The sequence below is a fragment of the Salvelinus sp. IW2-2015 genome, linkage group LG15, assembly GCF_002910315.2.
Source record: "Salvelinus sp. IW2-2015 linkage group LG15, ASM291031v2, whole genome shotgun sequence".
Lineage (NCBI taxonomy): Eukaryota > Metazoa > Chordata > Actinopteri > Salmoniformes > Salmonidae > Salvelinus > Salvelinus sp. IW2-2015.
The window spans coordinates 58,811,140-58,835,596 of record NC_036855.1 but is presented as its reverse complement, the minus strand read 5'-3'; the positions used below and the strand labels follow the sequence as shown (position 1 = coordinate 58,835,596).

Here is a 24,457-nt window from a genome sequence, read left to right as displayed (position 1 = left end):
AATTGTATTTTAATCTTTCCTGACCATTTGGAACAGTGTAAACAACACTAAATAAATAAGTGTACCAGAGAAAATATATATATATATATACTGTATAAAACCTTTATTACAGCAGACTGAAAACAGTCACATGCATTCATGAATGGCGGTTTATTTATTTATTGTTTGGGCTAATTATTGAAATCTCCCTTGATTTAATTTTAACGCTAAAATGCTTGATTGCATTTCAAAGTACGAATGTATCGTATGCTGTGATGGCATGAACAAATGAATGATTGATTGATTCAGCAGCCTATACTGTATATTCAAATATAGGCCTAAGTAATTTACGCTATTAAGACTAAACAGGATGCGCTCTTTTGCCTTCAGCTCGATGGTGGATATACAAGCCTACTATACAAAGACCGCTAATGACAACGATATAACCTATTATTATAATGTTGATCATAATAATAATAACAATAAGGAGATCAATAAAAAGGAGGGTATAGAGTTTGTCACACATATTGTGTGTGACAAACAGGTGCTGTTAGATTACAGTATCATTTTTCTGCCTGTTTGGAACAGTGTAAACAACACTAAATAAATTATAAGTAATATCAGTCTGTTCTAACATAACAATGGTAAAGCCTTTATTAAAGTATAGCAAAGATTAAAAACAGCCGAACCGGTGAAATTGCTTTATCCAACATTTTTCTGTTGCATGTGGCTTGGTGCTCACGGAATCAGTATTCTATTAAACAAACACTCAAACAGGCAACAGAAGCAATATCTGTCTTATTTCTGTAGATATATATGGATGATTTTATAAAGAGGCACATTTAAGTTAGGCTATTGATTATAGACCTAATTAAGTTGGTTTCCCCTCAATTTTCTTAGACAATTAGGCTAAGGCAAGGGCTGTTTCCTCGTCTCTGCTGCTGCTGCCTCCGCCACCATTGTTTTCAATCCCAATATGCTGGTTAAATGTGCTTTTATGCACATAGGGAAAGGCGACCAATTCTACTGAAGATTGTTTCAGAACCGCGGACAGCGACCGTATCCAATGAGGGAGAAAGCGAATTTGTATTAAAATAATATTTGATTTATTAGTGTTGCACTATTTTTTTACATACTATAACCATACACAATTTCAGTATCACGTGTCAGAGTGATAGACGGTGCCATCCCCATGGCCTCTGCAATGAATTAGTCCACTGAGACAGGTGCGAATCCGACAGGTGTCTTGTGCACCATGAAGAAAATAAAATTGCGACTGCTCGACTGAAGAAATCTTGGTCGACCAACAGCCTATCGATCAGACAATCAACCAGTCGACTAAATGGGGTCAGCCCTAGTTGACATGCTTAAGTACATGGTGTGTGTGCAGGTATCTGTACATACAGTATGTTCTGTGTTCTGGTGGAGTGTGTTTGACATGTGCATCCTCTGCCCCACCCAGCCTAAGATCCTGCGCCCAGTGCTGCTCCCTGGTGAAGAGTTTGTGTCGGAGGGTCTTAGAGTGGTCCTGGACCCTGATGGCAGAGAGGAGGCTACGGGGGGAATGCTCGGGGGACCGCACATCCTGCCAGCAGAGGGAGCCCTCTTCCTCACCTCCTACCGCATCATATTCAAGGGCTCCCCACACGACCCACTAGGTAAATCATCCAGCTAGCATCTAATTATATCTGTCCCTCTTGAGATTACCCATAAGAAGTTGATAGTGCACTTTGGGATTCCCAATGTTGTGCACTATAAAGGGTATCATTTGAGATTAAGCCTGTTTTGAATGTGTTGTGTGGATGAGATACATTAGCATAGAAGTGTATGTTGAGGTGTCCTGTGTGTGTGTGTGAGCAGTGGGGGAGCAGGCAGTGATCAGGAGCTTCCCAGTGTCCACCTTGACCAAAGAGAAGAAGATAAGTGTCCAGAACCAACTGCAGCAAAACATGCAGGAGGGACTGCAGCTCCGCTCGGCATCCTTCCAGGTAATACACACACCTACTCCTGTGGATGATGATGATGAAGATGTATTATTAAAGAGGTGATTATGATGCTTTGGGCTTTTCCATTATTGATTTCATAGTGGAGGGATCTTTCTCTGTTCGTGGATCTGTGAATCTGTCTCTGTTTGTTCGTACGTTGGTCACACGCAATATCTCAAACAGCCCTGGGTCAGTTTTGACATAACTTGGGTGAATGAAGCGTCTAGCCATAGAGATCTGGCATTTACAAAATTACACTGATCGGCCCAAGGCGGGAACTGTAGTAATTAACTGAAATGTGTTGGTCACACGTGGCGCTGCATCATTCATGGGCGACGACATGTTTACTGTTCCCTTGTCTCTCATTACGTACACAAAGTCCCATTTCTTAGATGCTAAATAGATGTTAACATTGTATGTCCAAGTATGTGAGTGTTCTCTCCTTTTGCCCCAAACCATGTGTAAGATTGCCAGAACAACAGATACACAGAGAACCCAGAATTACTGATCAGTTGTGACATTTGGAGAGATTAAAGGAATGCATATGCTACAGACTCTGCCCTATATCCAGCCTGATATCAATACATTTCTTGGAAGTTATATGAGTAACCTATGTTGAGTTTGATTTAAAGGAAAAAAAGGCAACCGTGCACATGTTTTTGGTCTTTCACAATTCATGTAGTGCTGTAAAGTTTTTATGGTTCATTCCTATCTTTTTAGTAACACGGACAATAAAACAGGCCTTTATGTGGGGAGGGGGTCACTTGGCCACTTGGCCTGGCTGGGCCTGTGTGTGCGCGTGTGTGTGTTAGCGAGCAAGAGTGTGTGAGTGTGTGTTACTAAGCCTGGCCAGAGGGCTGTGTCTAAGTCTGGGGTGCATTATCAGGCCTTTATTGAGAGCTGCAGGCTGCTGGGGATCCACAGGAAAGCAGGGGGGTGGCTAGGTCTCCTCTCCTCAGGCAGGAACTGGTTGGATGTTGGGGGTGGGATGGATGGCGAGAGGGACTATCGGGCCAGGGCAGTCAATGAGAAGCGGACCTCACTCTGGAAAGACAGTCTGTGTGAAATATGTGTACATTCCGTACATTCTGTTTCTGATTTGCAATTAGTAGTATTTGCTTCCCTGCGAGGAAAAAAACAACAACATGCGACTAGAAATATGTCATATTTTTGGGGCTTCACAGATGTGCATATCTGCCGAGACATTTTGATTTATGAATGCATTATTTTCCAGCCATTCCATGTAAGACCATATGTTTAATCTGGAGGCAATGAGCTCACAGGTTCCCTGATGCGTCCTGTGTCCCCTCCAGTTGATCAAGGTGGCGTTTGACGAGGAGGTGAGCTCAGAGATGGTGGAGATCTTCAGGAAACACATCCAGAGGATCCGCTACCCTCAGTCCATCTTCAGCACATTCGCCTTCGCCGCAGGCCAGAACGCTCCCCAACTCATCCTTCCCAAACAGAAGGAGAGGAACACGGGTTTCAGGTCAGTCCCACCTCTAAGTAGCACACAGTGACGCACTCCAGTCAACTCGGCAATGTTCTGTTAAAGTTGTTTTGGAGGGCAAGTCCCATGATGTGTTTGAAAGGTTCCTGTAATACCTCCCACAACAGACACTGCCTGAAAGTGTTGAGTAATCTTCCTTATCTGACGCTGGAATCAGACATGATAAATGATGTTATGGTCTCCTCTTTATCCTCCTCCTCACAGGACGCTGTCCAAGACCATTGTGAAAGGAGCCAAGAGAGCTGGGATGATCACTATGGGCCGTCAGAGTCAGACCACGCTGAAGAAGAACGACAGAGGGAGTCGGATGACCTGGCACGAGGATGATGACATCTCAGGTAGGAGCAGACTGATGTTAAACTCCTACAAGGAAGAAGAGGGGGAGTTTTGACAAGCTGGTGTTTCCTGAACGGTCACCTGATCTTGTCTCTCTCTCTCTCTCTCTGTGTGTGGGGGGCTCTTTGTGTCTGTGTGTGTGCATGTCTGTGTGCGTCTGTTCCAGTGTCAGATGAGGGTGAGCCACCCCCCAGCAGCACGTTGAGGGCATCAGAGAAATCCACCATGGAGCAGCTGGTGGAGCGGGCGTGTTTCCGTGACTACCAGCGGCTGGGGCTGGGCACCGTCACAGCCAGCTCCTCCCGCTCTAAGACAGGAGAGCAGTTCAGAGTAACTGCAGTCAACAGACTCTACTCCCTCTGCCGCAGGTACACACAACGCACATACACTTTGTCATGTCAGATAAGACGTTGGCGCTCTGAGCAATGTAGAAGAGGTGTATTCGATGTTAACTTATTGGTTGTATCAGATCAAACTGCCATCATAGGTGTCCCAGTAGTGGTCTCCATGCTGAATGGGATGATGGTGTGTGTAACCCACAGTTACCCAGGGCTCCTGGTGGTTCCCCAGTCAGTGCAGGACAGCAGCCTGCAGAAGGTGGCCCGTTGTTACAGACACAACCGCCTGCCAGTGGTGTGTTGGAAACACCCCCGCACCAAAGCTGTGCTGCTACGATCCGGAGGCTTCCATGGCAAAAGTGTGGTGGGACTCTTTAAGTCCCAGAACCAATCTTCAACAGGTACGGTACTCACACATACAGTACCAGTCAAAAGTTTGAACACATACTCATTTCAGGGTTTTTCTTTATTTTACTATTTTCTACATTGTAGAATTATAGTGAAGACATCAAGACTGCTAAATAACACATATGGAATCATGTAGTAACCAAAAAAGTGTTAAACAAATCAAAATATATTTGAGGTTCTTCAAAGTAGCCACCCTTTGCCTTGATGACAGCTTTGCACACTCTTGGCATTCTCTAAACCAGCTTCATGAGATAGTCACCTGGAATACATTTCAATTAACAGGTGAGCCTTGTTAAAAAATAATTTGTGGAATTTCTTTCCTTAATGTGTTTGAGCCAATCAGATGTGTTGTGACAAGTTAGGGCTATCTTTTGTATACCACCCCTAAGTCCATATTATCACAAGAACAGCTCAAATAAGCAAAGAGAAACGACAGTCCATCATTACTTTAAGACATGAAGGTCAGTCAATGCGGAACATTTCAAGAACTTTGAAGGACACTCATAAGACGAAGAGATTTGCTTGGGCCAAGAAACATGAGCATTGAACATTAGACTGGTGGAAGGTCCAAATTTGATATTTTTGATTCCAACCGCCATGTCTTTGTGAGACGCAGAGTAGGTGAACGGATGTGAAGCATGGAGGAGGAGGAGGTGTGGTGGTGTGGGGGTGCTTTGCTAGTGACACTGTGGGTGATTTATTTAGAATTCAGCATGGCTACCACAGCATTCTGCAGCGATACGCCATCCCATCTGGTTTGCGCTTAGTGGGACTGTCAACACACCTCCATTCTGTGTGACGGCTATTTGACCAAGATGGAGAGTGTTGCATCGTATTACATGGCCTCCGCGTTCACCCGACCTCAACCCAGTTGAGATGGTTTTTCGATGAGTTGGGCCGCAGAGTGAAGGAAAATCAGCCAACAAGTGCTCAGCATATGTGGGAACTCCTTCAAGACTGTTGGAAAAGCATTCCTCATGAAGCTGGTTATATAAAATGGCRCCGGGGCAGAAGGCAGACGTTTTACGTTCCCCCAACCGATTGTGTTTTTTTGTTTATCTGCATTGTTTGTAACTTATTTTTTTACTCTTTTTATACATAATGTTGCCGCTACCATCTGTTATGACTGAAAATAAGAGAGGCCAGAGAGCGGGCTGCCTGCAGAGAAGTTGAAGGTGATCGAATATACCCCCACTTCCCTCAATTCTGCTAGCAAATGTGCAATCTTTGGACAATAAAATCGACGAGTTACGCTTAAGATTAAACTACCAACGGGACATTAACAACTGGAACATCTTATGCTTCACGGAGTCATTGCTGAACAACGACAACATCAACATACTGCTGGCTGGTTATACGATGTACCGGCAGGATAGAACAGCGGTGTCTGGTAAGATGAGGGTGGGCGGTCTATGTGTTTTTATAAACAACAGCTGGTGCACGATATCTAAGGAAGTCTCGAGCTATTGCTCACCTGAGTTAGTTTCTCATGATAAGCTGTAGACCACACTACCTACCGAGAGAAGTTTTAATCTGTATTCTTTGTAGCTGTTTACATACCACCACAGTCAAAGGCTGGCACTAAGATAGCATTGAATGAGCTGTATTCTGCCATAAGCAAACAAGAAAACGCTCACCCAGGGGCGGCACTCCTGGTAGACTTTAATGCCGGGAAACTTAAATCAGTTTTACCAAATTTCTATCAGCATGTTAAATGTGCAACCAGAGGGAAAATAACTCTGTACACTGAATTGTGTACTCCATACACAGAGACGCATACAAAGCTCTCCCTCGCCCTCCATTTGGCAAATCTAACCATAATTCCATCCTCCTGATTCCTGCTTACAAGTAAAAATTAAAGCAGGAAGCACCAGTGACGAGATCAATTAAAAAGTGGTCAGATGAAGCAGCTGCTAAGCTACAGTACTGTTTAGCTAGAACAGACTGAAATATGTTCCGGGATTCCTCCTATGGGATTGAGGAGTACACCACAGCCGTCATTGGCTTCATCAATAAGTGCATCGATGAATGACGTCGTCCCCACAGTAACTGTACATACACACCCCAGCCAGAAGCCATGGATTACAGGCAGCATCCGCACTGAGCTAAAGGCTAGAGCTGCCGCGTTCAAGGAGCGGGACTCTAACCCGGAAGTTTATAAGAAATCCCGCTATGCCCTCCGACGAACCATCAAACAGGCAAAGCATCAATACAGGACTAAGATCGGGTTGTACTAGACCGGCTCTGACGCTCGTCGGATGTGGCAGGGCCTGCAAACCATTACAGAATACAAAAGGAAGCACAGCCGAGAGCTGCCCAATGACACCAGTCTACCAGACGAGCGAAACTACTTCTATGCTTGCTTCGAGGCAAATAACACTGAAACATGCATGAGAGCAGCAGCTGTTCCGGAAGATTGTATGATCATGCTCTCGGCAGCCAATGTGTGTAAGACCTTTTAGACAGGTCAACATTCACAAGGCCGCAGGGCCAGGACGTGTACTGCGAGCATGCGCTGACCAACTAGCAAGTGTCTTCACTGACATTGTCAACCTCTCCCTGTCCAAGTCTGTAATGCCAACATGTTTTAAGCAGACCACCATAGTGTCTGTGCCCAAGAACACTAAGGTAACCTGCCTAAATGACTACTGACCCGTAGCTTTCACGTCTGTAGCCATGAACTGCTTTGTAATGCTAGTCATGGCTCACATCAACACCATCAGCCCACAAACCCTAGACCCGCTCCAATTTACATACCGCCCCAACAGATCCACAGATGATGCAGTCTCTATTGCACTCCACACTGCCCTTTCCCACCTGGACAAAAGGAACACCTATGTGAGAATGCTATTCATTGACTACAGCTCAGCATTCAACACCATAGTGCCATCAAATCTCATCAATAAGCTAAGTACCCTGGGACTAAACACCTCCCTCTGCAACTGGATCCTGGACTTCCTGATGGACCGACCCCAGGTGGTAAGGGTAGGTAACAACACATCCGCCACGCTGATCCTCAACACAGGGGCCCCTCAGGGGTGCATGCTCAGCCCCCTCCCGTACTCCATGTTCACTCATGACTGCACGGCCAGGCACAACTCCAACACCATCATTCAATTTGCCGATGACACAACCTGATCACCGACAACAACGAGACAGCCTATAGGGAGGAGGTCAGAGACCTGGCCGCCCTCAACGTGATCAAGACAAAGGAAATGATTGTGGACTACAGGAAAAGGAGGACCAAGCACGCCCCCATTCTCATCCACCGGGCTGCAGTGGAGCAGGTTGAGAGCTTCAAGTTCCTTGGTGTCCACGTCACCAACAAACTAACATGGTCCAAGCACACCATGACACTCGTGACTCGGGCACGACAAAACCTATTCCCCCTCAGGAGACTGAAAAAATTTGGCATGGGTCCTCAGATCCTCAAAGGATTCTACAGCTGCACTATCGAGAGCATCCTGACTGGGATGGTATGGCAACTGCTCGGCCTCCGACCGCAAAGCACTAGAGGGTAGTGCGAACGTCCCAGTACATCACTGGGGCTAAGCTTCTTGCCATCCAGGACCTCTATACCAGGCAGTGTCAGAGGAAGGCCCTAAAAATTGTCAAAGATTCCAGCCATCCTAGTCATAGACTGTTCACTCCTCTACCGCACGGCAAGCGGTACCGGAGTGCCAAGTCTAGGTCCAAGAGGCTTCTAAACAGCTTCTACCCCCAAGCCATAAGACTCCTGAACATCTAGTCAAATGGCTACCCGGACTATTTGCATTGCCTCCCCCTCTCCACACCACTGCCACTCTCTGTTGTCATCTATGCACAGTCACTTTAATTAACTCTACCTACATGTACACACTGCCTCAACTAACCGGTGCCCCCCTGTATATATATATATATATATTTTTTTTACTGCTACTCTTTAATTACTTGTTACTTTTATCTCTTATTCTTATCTGTATTTTTTTAAATTGCACTGGTTAGGGGCTCATATGTAAGCATTTCACTGTCAGATCTATACCTGTTGTATTCGGCGCATGTGACTAGTAAAATTAGATTTTATTAGTTTGAGATTATGCCAAGAGTGTGCAAAGCTGTCATCAAGGCATAGGGTGGCTACTTTGAAGAATCTCAAATGTAAAATATATTTTGATTTGTTTAACACTTTTTTTGGTTACTACATGATTCCGTATGTGTTATTTCATAGTTTTGATGTCTTCACTATTATTCTACAACGTAGAAAAATCTAAAACCCTTGAATGAGTAGGTATGTCCAAACTTTTGACTGGTACTGTACATTACTTACGTACACCGTACGGAGTTTAAAGGAAGTCATGTTATAAAATTGAGGCCATTGATGTTGAATACTGTATGTCTAATGACTGGTGTCCTCTCCCTCTAGCCCCTGCCAACTCTTCTGATTTGTCCAGTAGTCTGGAGCAGGAGAAGTATCTTCAGGCCATCCTCAACTCCATCCCCGTCTACTTCAAACTGAACGGCAGTAACACTCTGTCCAACCGCTCTCTCATCGGCCTCTCACCAGGTACCCTTGCTCTGGGCTCTGCTCTGGGCTCTGCTCTGGGCTCTGCTCTGGGCTCTGCTCTGGGCTCTGCTCTGGGCTCTGCTCTGGGCTCTGCTCTGTCCTGCTCTAGACTGGTGGTGTTCTTCCCACTCTGTCACTATTGTTTTTGTGTGTTTGTCCTTGTTCCTTCAGTGTTATTCTGCTGATTATCTTAGTAAGGTTTCCTCTGGGCCGCTGCCTGTTATTTATGTTGTGTCCGTTGTGTGTGGAAGGAACTTCGGCACAATGTTGTGGTTATGTAAGAAGAACAGGACACCCAGGGGTCACCCTCCATCCATCTCCAGACTTCACCCCACTGCCGAGTGCCAGTCCAGAAGGCTGTGTGACCAGCACATACCCTACGCAAAGTCAGCGGGATTCTGTTTCCCATGTAACCACAATATATATTTAGTCTCTGGGAACTGGATCAAAACACACCCGGAATCAATGTCAATTGCATCCATCTTCCTGTTTTAAGATCTACGTCTGCAGGGATCAAATAGTCTTAAAGGGGGAAATAGGATTCCCAAGGCTTGATAGCTTCAGACTTTCTGATTAAGCTAATTGGAACTTAATCAACGGGACACGATTGTCGGGTGTGAGCCCAAGGCTAAGGCCTAATTTGAAACACAGCAATCAGTGTTTTTCCCCCTAAATGTAGGTAATGCAACTCTCTGTTCGCTCACCTCATTTAACTCTTAAGTAATCCCTCCTTGTGTTATCATTTAAAAATCCGTACTAATCTCCCAGGTCTGTGTCCATTTTGTGACTTATCTGAGACGCACTGTGGGGTAGTTATGTTCTCAGATGCTGTGTCTGACAAATATAGATGGTTAGTCATCCAGGCATGGTTTTCATTCCCTGTCCTCTCTGGGTCTGTGTTACTGTGTTTGTCCTGGTTACAGCTGAATGGTGGTGTTATCCCCATTTCATGYCTGTGTGTCCTCTTCAGGCAGTGAAAGGAGGACGTCTAGAATACCAAAGATGGCCCCCGTCCATTTGGACATGCCCTTCTCCAACAGCTTTGCCAGAGGAGGTGAGTGCTGGTCCCACTTGTCACTTCCTCAAAGTCCAATATATCACACTGCAACCGCAGTCCTGGAAATATACTGGGCCTCTTTTGGTCTATGACTCAGCTTTGTTACTTAATTGTACCATGCCAGATACATGTGACCTAGTAGTCTGGTATGTCCAGTGAAGATGTGTCCTAGATTTTCTGGAAATTATAAGATGTCTGCTATTGGCATGCAGCTGTCTGCGTAATGGTTTATCTTCTCTGGAAGTTGAAGTGTATTGTTAGGTTAGTTGCCACTGTTCCTGTAATATTCAAACACAAGATTGCTACACCTGAAGATGACTTTCAAAGTCATTGCCAGCAGCATTAAGTGGATTTTGATTTGTCTTCTAAATAATCATCAAAGATTTCCAATAACATGGGGCTTCTGTGGGATTTGATCATCGTCTTTGTTTTTACTCAACACCATGGTCTACTATGGCATGCACGTTAACCTTTATTCTGTTCATCTCAAGACTGAATTGCAAATTCATATTTTCCTTTGGTATTCATATCTTTCTACCATCCAACCCTGTTGGTCTCTTAAGTTTGGAGCCTAGCTCCCCATGTCCTGGCCCCTTGCTGTAACCTCCCAGGTGACCTTATGACTGCGTGCCACACTATGTTGCCCCTACGGTTGGGGGATTGAGTGTGTGCTGGTATGTTATGTCCATCTGATGTTGTGATCTTTCTGTGCCCCCCTCACCCCGCATCCATTACCTACCAGTGCTTGGGTACAGGGATAAGCTATTCACTCACTCAAACCAAAAACCTGCCACTAAGGGGATAATCCAAAATCAAGGTATAGTGAAAATGTCTACTCTATTCAGATCTCTCCCCCCCTCTCTTCCTCCACCMCTCTTTATTAACATCTTTGTCTTGTTTCCTGGTTATTGATCCTACAGTGGTTCGTCCTTTAAAAGTTGCAGCGTACTGCAGCACAGCTTCCGTGGTGCCGCAGAATTCTATGGCACGTGCCAACCACTGGTACCATTAATGCTAGTTTGACCATCAGATGCTTTGAGAAGCATTTGATAGCCTTCAGTAGTGGCTGTACTAGAGAATTTAAAACCTGGGTTTCCGTTAGGATGGAACGGAAAATATGGCCCTGTACAACATGACGGTCGGGAGTAGGCTACAGTACTTGGCTATTTAGCTAAAGAATCCCTGTGTCGTGCGACACGCGGGAGACTGGGGTTCAATTTCCACGACGGGGAGGAAGGAGTAGGCTGTCCTTGTAAATAAATAAGAATTTGTTCTTAACTGACTTGCCTAGTTAAATAAAGGTTACACTAAGAACATAATATTTCTAATTGTAGTCTAACCAATACCCAAACGGAGATTCAGTGAAAATAAAAATCTAATTGATTTATCAAGACCAGTCCCCATGCTTGTCTCAGAGCAGAGCGAAACGATGCTAAAATAGTTGGAGGCTATTGCTTGAAATCCTATTGCTTCTAACTTCAATGTGCTCTTTAAATAAATAAGCCCTACATCACTTTTAACATCACATTACTCAACACTAGTGAGACTCATGTCGCCTACGGTAGGCCTACAGTATATCGAAAAATATGACGTGACTCTCCAATAATTACATATAGAGGATTGGAGGATTCTAAATTAAAACCAAAAGCCGCCTCATGGGTCTCCCGGTGGCGGCCGTCACGGGTATCTGTAGCAACACATTTTGCATTGTGATGCGGTGACTTAGGCAGCTGCGCCACTGAGGAGGCCCCATCCACAAAGTATCAAAATACAGAGAGGTGTTGGTAAAGGTTTATTGTACTCCTAATAGCCCATAGTGGGCTATTATAATACTGTACATGATGTCCAGGTCAGGATAACTAAAACAGTTTTTAATAAATATCAGAAAGAATGTTGGTACTTATTTATTTTGATCCAAAGCCATGAATGAGTCACTGAACTTTATGTAGGCGCCCCTATATGACTGTGCCATCAACTTGATGATATATAACGTTATTTAGTTTTCAAAAAAAGGAAAGTGGGTGATTGAATAAAGGCCAAAATAATATGTGTAGTGTCCAAAACATTTATTTCTGTTTTTAGAGGGAGAGAAACGCTGGGCCAATTGTGCGGCGCCCTATGGGGCTCCCAATCACGGTCGGATGTGATACATAATATTTTTATTTTTTTTGCCGTGTTATTTCGTTTGTCTTTTCTGGTGGATTAAAATGAAATTGCAACCAATCACTGCCGGTTGTGATACAGCCAACCTTACTTAGAAATACATTTGACAATGGAATCCTCCCCCTACCCTCCTTCTAGGCAAGTCTATTGTCCAGCTACCTGCTATTAGCCATAATGGCGCTGTACAATGTGACCGTGTGTGTTTTAAAATAGTATTTTCCAGTAAGCAACAATTTGTTACCTTCATTAGACAACTTTGTTCCAATATTTCTGTAATTCAGTGATATTTATTCCCATCGTAATTCCTTATGGATCCGTAATGAAATAAATATCGGTATTTTGAATATCTTTTTTTAATCATTTTATTAACGAAAGCATAAATATGCCGTTATTAGTTACATTGTTTTAGTTTGAACATGCAGACTGGCACTAAGAACAGCGGGAACATTTCCCTAGTCAGCACCATTATTAGTGCTACCCAGTGTGACGGGGTGGGGGTCCACCCCCCCTTCCTCCTCCCTTCCCCATGGGCTAGGTCTGTCTTCTGTACGCAGCTCTGCGGCCCATCGCATGCCCCCTACCCTAGTGCCTTGAACCTCGCGTGCTTTCAGTCGATACAGCTGGAGAACTGCAAGGCAATCCCGTTGTGTGCCACTCGGGAGCCATGACCAATATATATTGTCATGCTAATAACAGGGTTAATAATATATCTGTGAGAATATCCATGGGGCTTTTATAGAATTATAAATTAATAATAATCTTTGTTTAAAAAATACAATTTTGGAGATTATTTCAGTTTCAATTAACAGAAAATGAGTGAGGAAAAAGGCCATTCTTGAACATGGGGTGAGACATTGTTACTAATTTGTAAATAAAGACAGTTTGTTATTTAGAATTATTTATGTTTGTTTTTAGAGAGAGAGAAACCAAAAACCTACAATCATCTCATGGGTCTCCCAGTTGAGGCCGGCACGGGTATTGAACCAGCATCTGTAGCAACACAGCTTGCACTGCTCTGCAGTGTCTTAGACCGTTGCGCCACTCAGGCGCTGTACAATGTGACCGGTCGGGAGTTGCCTTCACTACTACAGTAAGAGCAAAACAATCCTAACAAAATTAAATAATAAAAACCTTAGTAAGTTTTAGTGAGTAACACTGAAGTCGTGCACAATTATCAGTTTCTATTTAGGTTTGTCACCCTTTCATTTAGAGACACGGTAGGACCCAAAAGCATAATCAGTGCTCTAACTCCCCCTTGGCCTGGTCTGAAGCAATGAAGTGGTGACGCAGGGTACCGTACTAAACCACAAATTGCCTCTAAGTACCGCAGCATAATCACAAAACTTTTAGTGGAGCAACCACTGTATGTAACCCACGCTCATGCCTCTGTAACAGTTAAAAACGTATCCTGCGTCTGGTGTGCTCATCTCTCTTTTGAGTAATAGAGAGTATCTCTGTGGAGATTCATAGTATCACCCATCACTTCCTCTTTTGGCGCACTTGGGCAAGGCTGTGGTTCTTCTCTGCTGGAAAATAATCTGACTGTGGTCCACTTCAGGGTAAATGTGGTCCACTTGTCACTGAATGTGATGTCTCAGCAGTTGTGGATGTGGTCAGTCAGCAGTCTTGGCCCAATGTGAGGTACTATGGGCTCAGCTCAGTCATGACAGGCAGCTCGGGAATGAGGCCGCTGTGGCTTAACCTCTGCATTGTATTCAATTTGTGTCTAGCCGTCTTAAGGCGAGATAGGATTTAGAATGTAAGGTACCTGCCTATTGGTTGATGGTTTGATTGGTTGAGAGCTCACTCTAAATTGTTGTAATTGATATCCGGCAGTTTAATTGGACGACATACTCAATGCCAAAGCTGCTTAAACACTACATGTGGTGTCCTTTTCCTTATCTACCTACAGCCTGGCTCAGACAGGGCCCTTGAGTGCAGTAACAACAGCATAAGCAAAGTGGAGGAAGTATGGTTCATCACAAAGTTATATCATATACAGATCTGTATTGTAGTTATCTTGGTGGTCGTAGTTTGTCAAAGAGAAATGAGCATCCTTCAGTTTCTTCCCCTTGGATTAGTGAATGAATAATAGATCTGTAGATTTAGAGTCCAAATTCTATTCTTCAATTTATCAATGTGCTATAGTCTTTATGTCGCTATGTGCCGTTCTGTCATTATCATTCTGTTATCTGTTTCCCCGGTATGGTGGTCTCGGCTGTTTGTGCTTAACCAACCCCTCTCTGTGGTCATACATGTCAAACATAACGACAGAGGAGCGCATGAGTATTGAACCAGGCTAGTTAGCGCCTGTGCGTTCCAGCCCTCTACAGGCCTGCGGTGCCAACTCTAACTGTACATCTCTTTCTCTCTGTTGTTGCAGGTGTCTGGGCCAGCCTGCGTTCCAGCAGCCGCTTCAGCCAGCACCCTTCTGCAGCTGATGTTGGTGCCAGGCTGGCAGGAAAGGATTTGGCGCCCCCTGCAGGCAGCGAGAGCCTGCATGCCCAGCTCCTCAAACAGCAGGCTGCCCTCTACATTTTTGGAGAGAAGTCCCACCTCAGGGTAAGACGAGAGCTGGGTCCAAACTTTTAGGGGATGATGAGTCCATAGAGAGTGTGTGTGTGTGTGTGTGTGTTCAATGTAAAGCTTTGTTGTAATTGGGACCTTAAGTTAAAATTCTCAGTAGGGGTCTAGATAGACTGTGCCACAGAGTTATGGAGTATTTGTCTATGGGAGGGCTGGTACATTTTTACAGGATACTGTGGAGTGGAATCAGGGCACTCCAGTCTAGAATGTGTAACCACTGTTTTGTTCCAGCAGACTACATTTCCAAACTGATAAGGGGACTCTTGATTGCAATTAATCAAAATGATGATTTATTATTAATACAGTCCCACATCTCTGATAATATTACTTTTGGACTGTTGGAACGTTCTGCTCGTTTCAGTGACTTGTTCGAGTGGAGCAATGTGTCTGTGTGAATGTGAAATTGATATTCTTTTCCTTGGCTAGAAGAGGTTATAAATAAATGTGAGCGTGGTGGAGTCGCCAGCTGTGCGGGTGGCTGTGATTGGCCAGTGGCCACATTGAAAGAGACAGTCTTCTCTTAAATGAAACGTCTACTTCATTTCATAACAGAAGCCCTATTTTTACCTCATACAGTACGTCCCAAGTATTTAATATGTTCCCTGTCTTTGTCTTCTGCTTTAAACATTTGTTTATTTTTGTCAGTCAGTTTTAGGTGTCTTTTAATCGGTCTTTCAGAGTGTTATTTTAATGTCTGCGTCGACTTGTGATAGTTGACTCTCGAGGACTGTTAATTTTCAATGACATTTCTCCTCTTTTGTCAGGGCTTCAAACTGGACTCTACTCTGAACTGTGAACTGGTGCCTGTGGACTTTGCTGACACGCGCCAGATCAAAGGTGCCTTTAAGAAGCTGCTGAGGGCCTGTGCTCCGAGCGCTACGTCTTCAGACACACAGGACTCCTTCTTCAAAGCCCTGGAGGACTCTGAGTGGATCCTTCARGTGAGCTCCCATCAAATACACAAACACACACTCACCAATACACATACATACACACCCTCCTACGGTTTCCACAACAACTCACTGACCCTCAGTGAGAGATCTGTGAGAACGAGCCAGCGGCGTGCTCTCCATGTTCTTCCTGTGTGACTCTGACCTCATCCTATATTCTCTCCTCATCCAATAAGCTTATTTTCCAAGGGAAATGATAACGATACAAACAGATATGGGAGAACCACCAAATTGTTATCATAATGTTCCTTGCAGCCTATGGCCCTGCACTAAATGTGTCATAAACTACAGAACAATATTATCTGGGAGAAGCCCTGCTCAGGCTCCACACCGTCTTCACAGGAACATCTTAACGGCATGAACTGACAGTGTATGTGTGTGTGTTCCCTGCAGCTTCACAAGCTCCTGCAGTTGGCCCTGATTTTGGTGGAGCTGCTGGACAGTGGCTCGTCCGTCCTGCTGAGTCTGGAGGATGGCTGGGACATCACCACACAGGTGAGCCTCACGCACGCACACACACACCGTTTCCCCCCAGCAGGAGTAGTGGAAGAGGGGGACTGGGATGTAGGAGGGTGCTATTAGAGAGAGGGGGACTGGGGGTGTAGGAGAGAGAGGGGACTGGGGTGTAGGAGAGAGAGGGGACTGGGTGTAGGAGAGAGAGGGACTGGGGGTGTAGGAGAGAGAGGGGACTGGGGTGTAGGAGAGAGAGGGGGACTGGGGGTGTAGGAGAGAGAGAGGGACTGGGGGCCCATTTAAAAAAAAAAAGATGGATAGAGGCCAATTTTGAAGAAAGAGAACACATTTTCCCCCGGACCTCGTTGAAGACTGAATGTGGCCCCCATGGCAAAATGACTTTGACAACCCTGGTCTACACTTACAGATAAGGAAATAGGTCATCATATTATCAGGTCAAATACAAAGCTACGCCTTTAGTTTCAACGACTTATTTCCAAAGTTGTTCTGGCACTACACTACCAGACCAGCTGATTAGTACACCATGCTGAAATGTGGTGAAACGATGCTGAGGCTGTAGGGCCCTATGTCATTATATACGGATTTCAATCGTGAAAGTGCTTGTTTTTATCCTCATCAATTTTCTTTTCCTGTTCGCTCAGCAATTTGTCACATTTTTGCACTGTGAGCTCACATTTTCCATGCTGTCTTGCTAAGTAAGCGTGCGTTATTGGGGATGGCATTGTGTGTGTGTGCGTGTGGCCTCCAAATGTGTTTACTGGGCCCGTAAAGTCCAGGCCTGCCGTGTAAAAGCACAGGCGCAGCCTCGCTTCCAGTGCCTGGCCCGTGTCAGGCCCAGAGCATCTTGCTCATCACGGTGGGGCCTGATCAGCTTTGCTCCAGGAAATGGGCTCTATATGCCTCTTCAGTCTCCTGACCAACTCATAGACACCCAGCAGAGAGAAGCAGATCCCTGTGTTTCTCGCTCTCCCCTCTTTCCTTTCTAGTAGCCCCTCTTCAGTGATGGTGCTATGGTCATTTAGGAGCTCAGGTCTGTACTGGGGAGGACCGCTGTGATGAAGATGGACTTTTCAGAAAGCCCACCTGTTTTTTGGAGGGTACAGTGGTGCACTAGAGAGGGAGTGCAATCTGTTTCCCTCATTCATTCCACATGCGTCAGGGCTCATCGGTTAGCTGAAACAGCAAGGGATCCAGACCAAGTGCCGGCAGCATGTGTACAGTCAGACGACACGCTCTTACAGAAATCAGCCGGAACCGTCCCACTGCATATAGAGGGAGAGGATTCAAACCACAGACAGGAAAGGTAGTGTAACAGACCAGGGAGAACAGAGGTTACTGGTTTGGAAAACAGGGTCAATGGAGCCCTTTCCTGGTCACCTACCCTCTGTCACAGAACTCTGAAGTCCTTGTCATGCCATAGACAGTTGGCAGCTTAGTCTCAGTCTTCAGAGTTTTAAAAGACTTCAAGAGTTTTTTTATTTAAAAAATTCTCCCACCCTCTAACTCCCCCTGTATCTCTCTTTCTCTCTCTCTCGGTGTCTCTCTTGCCGATGTTTTCTCTCTTTCTCCCTCCCCTTTCTCTCTCCCTCCAGGTGGTGTCCTGGTCCAGCTACTGAGTGACCCGTTCTACCGGACTCTGGAGGGCTTCCAGGTGCTGCTGGAGAAGGAGTGGCTGTCCTTCGGTCACAAGTTCAGCCAGCGCTCCAACCTGAGCCCCAGCAGCCAGGGCAGCGGTTTCACGCCCATCTTTCTGCAGTTCCTGGATTGCGTGCACCAGGCAAGCCTTGCACGCCCGCACCCCTTTCATTACCCCACCATCCACCACACCTCTTCCCCCCTCTCCTCCATGAGCTCATCACATTCCTTCATCGAGAGGAGAGAGACTCAGCTGTCATTATCTATGGACTTGGTTGAGTTTTTGTACTCTGCAATCCCCCCATCGGATAAGTAATTTAGACAGAGTTGTACGCTGGGGAGTTTCAGCTGCAGTGCTGTTGCCCAGATGGTCTGTGAACCCACGGTCAGCGCTGTGCTTTCCGTGCTAGTGTGTTTCACCATCGCATTTCCTCAGTGTTTAGAGCGCTGAGTGGGAAAATTGCAGTTGTGGGGATTAAAAGTCTCTCCTCGGAAGGTGAGTGGGGGGGGGGGTGGTTGTGAGAATGATGTGGAGGGTGCAGCTGAAGTGGATTGAGTTTTACACTCAAATGCTAACTTTAGAGAACGTTGTGTTTTCTGTCTCCCCAAGGGTCCGGCAGGCCAACTCCCATACACTTACATCAACACATAGTTTCTGAGTTTGTCTTTTGAAACTGGAGGGGCGTCTGCCAAGGAGGCCTGACAGAGGTTCTCTGGGCCGAAGTGCGATAAACAGGGGGAGAGGGAATTTGATGAGTTTCTGAAAATAGAAGTTCCTCATCTCAGAAACAGCTGTTGTTTTCGCCAGTACGCCCAGATGGTTCAAAACATGCAAAAGAGCGGCAAGGTCCTCTCGCTTGGCCGCTGCTGCACATTGCTGGACGGGGACGCTGCCTTCTAGCTCGGCCAGCTTTTGTCTGAGAATGATGTCAGTCACTGGTCTTTGCTCCCTGGTCTCCATTTTATTCTGCGGTAATGGGGAGCGTATGTATTCATAACGGACCCATCTGTAGTCATAACACAGGGACATGATCCAGCCATCACAATGTGTCACCTTCCTCTCTCTCTCTCTCTCTCTCTCTCGCCATCTCCTCTCATTGCAGATCCAGGACCAGTGCCCTTTGGAGTTTGAGTTTAATCAGCACTATCTGAAGTTCCTGGCATACCACTACATCTCCAACCGCTTCAAGAACTTCCTCCTGGACTCCGACTACGAACGCCTGGAGCATGGTCGGTATAGTACAAATACAGTGTAAAGGGATGATTTAACACTAAGGCCGTTAAGATCTGTACGTGTATTTAAAGTCTTTGGCAGAGTTGCCGGCTTCAACAGGCAGAGTGTTGAAACTACTGTTCTGTCTGTGAAATGATGGTGTGTAATGATAGTGTAATGGGTCAGGTATTTCAGGATACTGACATGTTGCAGTGAAGCACTTCTAAATTACCTAGATCCTATCTCTTAGATCAGGGATTTGTCAGCGAATAGTGGTAGTGTGTCTCAGCCTGTTGAACAACCTCATCTTTGTCTCACTCTTCAAAAGGCACATTGTTCGAGGACAAGCCGGGAGACAAGCAGGCCAGGAGGGGGGTCTGTATCTGGGAGTGTATCAGCAGAATGCACCGGAGGAGTCCACTGTTCTTCAACTACCTGTACAGTCCCACAGAGGCTGAGGTGACTGCTTGTCTGTGTCGTCTTTGTTTGTGTGTCTTGTGTGTTGCAACTCCCCAAGCAGTTTGCTGCCATCTCTGACACGTAGCTGTGGTACTTCATTCTGTTTGTCAGCCAGATCCCCAATTGCCTTTTCTCTAGTTCACTCACTGACTCACACGTACGCACACCCAAGTTCTCCTGTTCTGGACATCCTCAGTAGAACGTCCTCAGTAGAACGTCCTCCGTAGAGATACAGGGATCTTCACACTTTCCAGAGCAGCCAGTCCAGCTCCTTAAACTTCAGATCTCTCCCAGATGACATCCACAACGATGGATGGCCAGTCTGCCACTATCTTGCACCAGATGATGCCTTATTGTGGTGACCTTCCAGTGTTCCTCTCCCAGTCCTGCTGAATGTTCTGTAGCGGACTGTTGATGTTGGTGAAGACCGTGAGTCACAGGCCCAGAAGAGCCCAGCTGAACTCTGTTAGCAGTTTCTTATCAGTGTTGTTCGGGATCTTTTAATATCTGTGGTCGTAAAGGAAGCGTCTCGCTTAGCCTCTTCCAACTCCCTGACAGGGACTTTCTGATGTTGCTGTTTAACCCTGTCTTGGTTAATGTCTGGTCTTCAACTTCAAAGTCCATCCCAATGGGTTAGTTGTGTTCATGGGAACTGTAAATCCTCTTCCCGCTTGCCAGCGATCGTGGCGGCTGTACCCATTATTTCAGGGGCGTATAAATCAGCAGGAGGTGGAGGAAAACAGCCTGTGTGTTTGTGCACCCCGGGCCCCGACGTGATTAAGTGCTCAGGGAAGTGTTAGGTCCGGTGGGCCACATTCTTTCCCACTGGCTGTATACAGTGGTGTGCTCACTGAGAGATTGGACAGATTCACATCATTGGGGAGAGAACTCTACTCTACAGACTTGATTTCAAACAAGCCAAAATAGATGTTTGTCTCATGTATTATCAGTGTCAACATATCAGATTATCATAAGTTATTTCTTTGTTTCATATGTTATTTAGCTGGTGCTCAAGCCCTCTATCAGCATCCCTGCTTTGAGGATGTGGGACTTCTTCACGGGGGAGACCCTGTGCACAGGCCCGTCCTATGACTGGAGGATGCAGGCTGTCAGGTCGGAGAGCATGGAGGAGACAGACACCATCGCCACCAGCAAGAGGAGGATCGTGTGGCCCTGCTACAGCAGTGTGGGGCGCGCCCAGCCTGACGCCATCACCAAGCTCCTGGCTGTGAGTTCTAAAAGTCTGAGTTGGGAGGATGTTATCCATGCCTGACTATGTGCCTGATACTGATGAGAGCCCTGTTGTTGCAGGACATAGAGCGGCTGGAGGGGGAGATGAGCCAAGCACCAGAGAGGTGGCAGGCCACTCTGGAGAGGGTCCGAGTCAGTATCCAGGAGGACCTCAAACAGGAGGGAAATGTAAGACAAACACAACACACTTTCCCATGTTTTCTCCTCTCACCCGACTCCTGTTTCCCATAAACCTTACTTAGCCTGAACTCCGCTCTTGTTTACTGGAAGGTTCAGTTAGACAGCATTGTTTGACTCGTCAATCTGTGACACAGAACATCGGGAGGATGCTTTGACTGATGTTTCATGGCTTTTCTTATTCCATCTGTCTTGTCTGTTTTGCAGCTCCGCAAGCAGTCTGCGTCCACCTCGGGGCTGATCCCCACGTCCAGTCTGCAGGCGTTCCAGAGACGTTCCATGCTGCACCTGCCTGACAGTGGCTTGGGGGAGGACAGCAGCCCCACTGCCACTAACGGGGTCAACCGCCGGGCCGCCACACTCTACAACCAGTTCACCCCCAAGAACGAGGAAAACAGGTGGGTCTCCACTCCCAGCACCGAGATGGCAAACAGGGACCAGGACTTCTAATTACTCCTGTTTCCTCACCCAACTTTTCTGTAAAGCGTTGACACATAGACAGAATCTCTCTACCAAGCAGATGTTTTAAATTCATCTTAATGGTGTGTTTTTCAGATCATTTGAGGGGATTCTGTACAAACGAGGAGCACTGCTGAAAGGATGGAAACCTCGCTGGTTTGTTTTGGACATTACAAAACACCAAGTAAGTATTACAGCATGTTGCATGTTGTTACCAGTCTGTTCCAGGTAGTCTCCACTCCTATGCCAGWGGTGTTATATGTGTGTGTGWTGTCCCAGCTGAGGTACTACGACACGGGAGAGGACACTAACTGCCGGGGCCACATTGACCTGGCGGAGGTGGAGTCRGCTCTGATCGCCACCCCCACCATAGGAGCTCCTAAACACATCAGTGAGAAGGCCTTCTTCGACGTGAGTCTCTCTGTTTCTCCATTCCTCTGTCTGCCTGTGATCTTTTCTGTGTTCTGTGGTAGAATACCCTCCAGCCAAGGCATTATCAGGCTCTGTATGTCACATCCCACCTCTCCTGTCACTGTTTAACYGTYGGTTGGGTGTTGTCAYTSCAGYTGAAGACCACCAAGCGAGTGTACAACTTCTGCGCCTCGGATGCCCAGAGCGCCCATCAGTGGATGGACAAGATCCAGAGCTGCATCTCCGACGCTTAACCTCTGAACTCCCCAGCCAGGGCGTGGTCAGGGTGTGGTCAGGTCACAGCATTAGCATTAGCATTAGGTGCAGCAAGGTGGCTAAGCGCAGAGACTGTGGGCACATATATACAGTACATATTCAGCTCAGTCACCATGGGAGTGGCTYTACCATGAGGACCACAGTGATCTAAGTGCCTGTTAGTGGAGGCTATGCCATCCATCCATCCATCCTGCTGCCTTGCAGGACTTCAGGCAGTCGTCACAAGTTGATTAATGTGCCCGGTCTCTGCCATCAGCTCTCTTTGTACTATTCCTTGTTACTGCTACAGGGATCAACACTTATAGTGAAAAGTAAATAGAAAAAACGGATGCCTGAGCACCACTAAGTATAGTTTATGCCATTTCAGTTGTAAATAGATAAAAGCAATAGCACTGGCCATTTTAAACTGTGGGTTCAATATATACAGTAAACTAAGATATATATATAAAGCATACAAGAGAATTTATTTCAGATATTTTACAATGAGGARAAGGTATTACTGCTTGATGAAAGGTATAAACCACCGAAAACTCAAAGGTTTTGAAAATGCACAATATGACAAGGCCATTTGTTTGCACTTAGTTCTATAATATGCACTCCATATAGAATGATTTTCTTACTGAAGCGAACAGCCAGGTGAAAGGCATTACTTTATGATGATGTACATAAGGACCTTTTCCAGACAAACTGGAAGAGAAAAAACACTAAAGTTCCAAACATGTTCCTGACATTTTATATTTAAGTGATGTCCTCTATTTTTAAACATACACTATGAATGTTTTGACTCATGGATAACAGTTTGTTTGTTCTTGTGATGTAAATTATTTTTTTTATTAAAAGAGTAACTCATGTTGTTAAAGTGTGGTGGCTTAATGTTTTATGTAAATACTCATGTGATATTTCCTATTTTTTATATATAACATGTGTATGCTTCTCTAATCTTAACTGTAATATGACCAACTTTACAATTCTGCATTTTGGTATGTATTGTCTTGTATGTACAAGTATAGTAACCTTGTTTCCTGTCTTTGATGAGACTGACTATGAGCCATTGTGTGTTAGATGAAGGGGAGTTGACTATATTTCTCAGAATATCCAGAAAGACTGTCTTAAGGGCTTTTAAGTAAATCAGTCAGTGTGGTTTGTTTCATCTGTTGTCTGCATCTTCCAGTTTGAGATAACAAAGCAAAAAAGAGCATCAAAGTCATTTCAGAAGCTATTTGAGAAGATATATGTTACTGTATCTTTTGTACCATGTTTTGTTGATACTAATGTTGTTTTTTTGGAAATAAATCAAAAGTACTTGAACTAGCCAGATGATTAGTGTGATTATTTTACAGTACATATGACAGCTGCATATATTTAAGATTAAGAGAATTTACTAATGATGAATTATGTGGCTACCGACGAGTGCTATTTTTCAATCCTACAATAATAGCCCTTTAGATGTCACCTACATCTAAAAGTGATGAGAACATACTCTGGCGCCATAAATCTCCTATTGTAGGTTGCAAAATACCTCATTTATTTGCAGATAATAGGTTACAAGATATAGGGGACAAACCTGAACCTAATCTGAGCCACTTGAAATAGGTTTGGCTTGTTATGAGCCTCTCCTCTTGTTAAAAATAGTCTCTCTTTTCTCATGAAAGGTAAGCAGACACCACTGCTGCAGAATAGTTCATATGGCCCGAGCCAAAACTGGGCTTGGCAAGGATGTTTCACTTCCAACAATGAGTAAGGAACTGGGCAAGAAACCCAACACAGAGCCACTGGCGCCTGCTTGGCGGGACTCGAAGGCACTCCTGGTCCTGGAGAGACCCGTCCCACTGCAAGAAGGCGGGAAAGCCCTAAACTGAAGTTCTCTAGAAGACATTGTGGATGTGTTCCTTATCCTGAGCACTCTCCCAGCTGGCTTGTACTGCGAGCAGGTGCAGTGCTGGCTAACATCTGGACAGACGCTTCTCTGGCAGGTCTCTCCATATTTAGCTGCCCCCTGGAGGAGTGGATTTACGCCTCCGCCCATGACGAGAGGGATGAGGCGGAAGTGGGGATCCGGCTGGATTTTCAGGAATGGAGCCATTGGGACTCCTCAGTCCCTTAAGGAGAGTTAGTGGTTTAAGACTCACTCAACAGGACGACGATGAATCCAAACTCACTGGTTCAACGCTGTGATTGTAGTTCATTGACTGTTCTATGACTATTTCACAAATAGATTGTCTGTGATAGTACATCATCTATCTATTA

The 24,457-nt window shown here is 45.5% G+C and overlaps 1 protein-coding gene across 1 annotated transcript in view; it reads left to right on the top strand.

The window, feature by feature from the left end:
• The window catches only part of LOC111974426 (myotubularin-related protein 13), a 166,033-nt gene extending 142,511 nt beyond the window's left edge, over window positions 1-23,522 (top strand). Inside the window, 21 exon segments of the mRNA XM_070447304.1 lie at window positions 1,442-1,637; window positions 1,840-1,967; window positions 3,278-3,453; window positions 3,679-3,812; window positions 3,977-4,178; window positions 4,353-4,549; window positions 8,959-9,099; window positions 10,070-10,153; window positions 10,899-10,973; window positions 14,703-14,881; window positions 15,670-15,846; window positions 16,249-16,354; window positions 17,922-18,106; window positions 19,068-19,194; window positions 19,506-19,636; window positions 20,640-20,864; window positions 20,948-21,055; window positions 21,272-21,462; window positions 21,620-21,707; window positions 21,803-21,934; window positions 22,090-23,522. Of these exon segments, the coding sequence (XP_070303405.1) occupies window positions 1,442-1,637; window positions 1,840-1,967; window positions 3,278-3,453; window positions 3,679-3,812; window positions 3,977-4,178; window positions 4,353-4,549; window positions 8,959-9,099; window positions 10,070-10,153; window positions 10,899-10,973; window positions 14,703-14,881; window positions 15,670-15,846; window positions 16,249-16,354; window positions 17,922-18,106; window positions 19,068-19,194; window positions 19,506-19,636; window positions 20,640-20,864; window positions 20,948-21,055; window positions 21,272-21,462; window positions 21,620-21,707; window positions 21,803-21,934; window positions 22,090-22,188 (3,081 nt within the window). The 3' untranslated portion in view covers window positions 22,189-23,522.
• The last annotated feature ends 935 nt before the right edge of the window (window positions 23,523-24,457 follow it).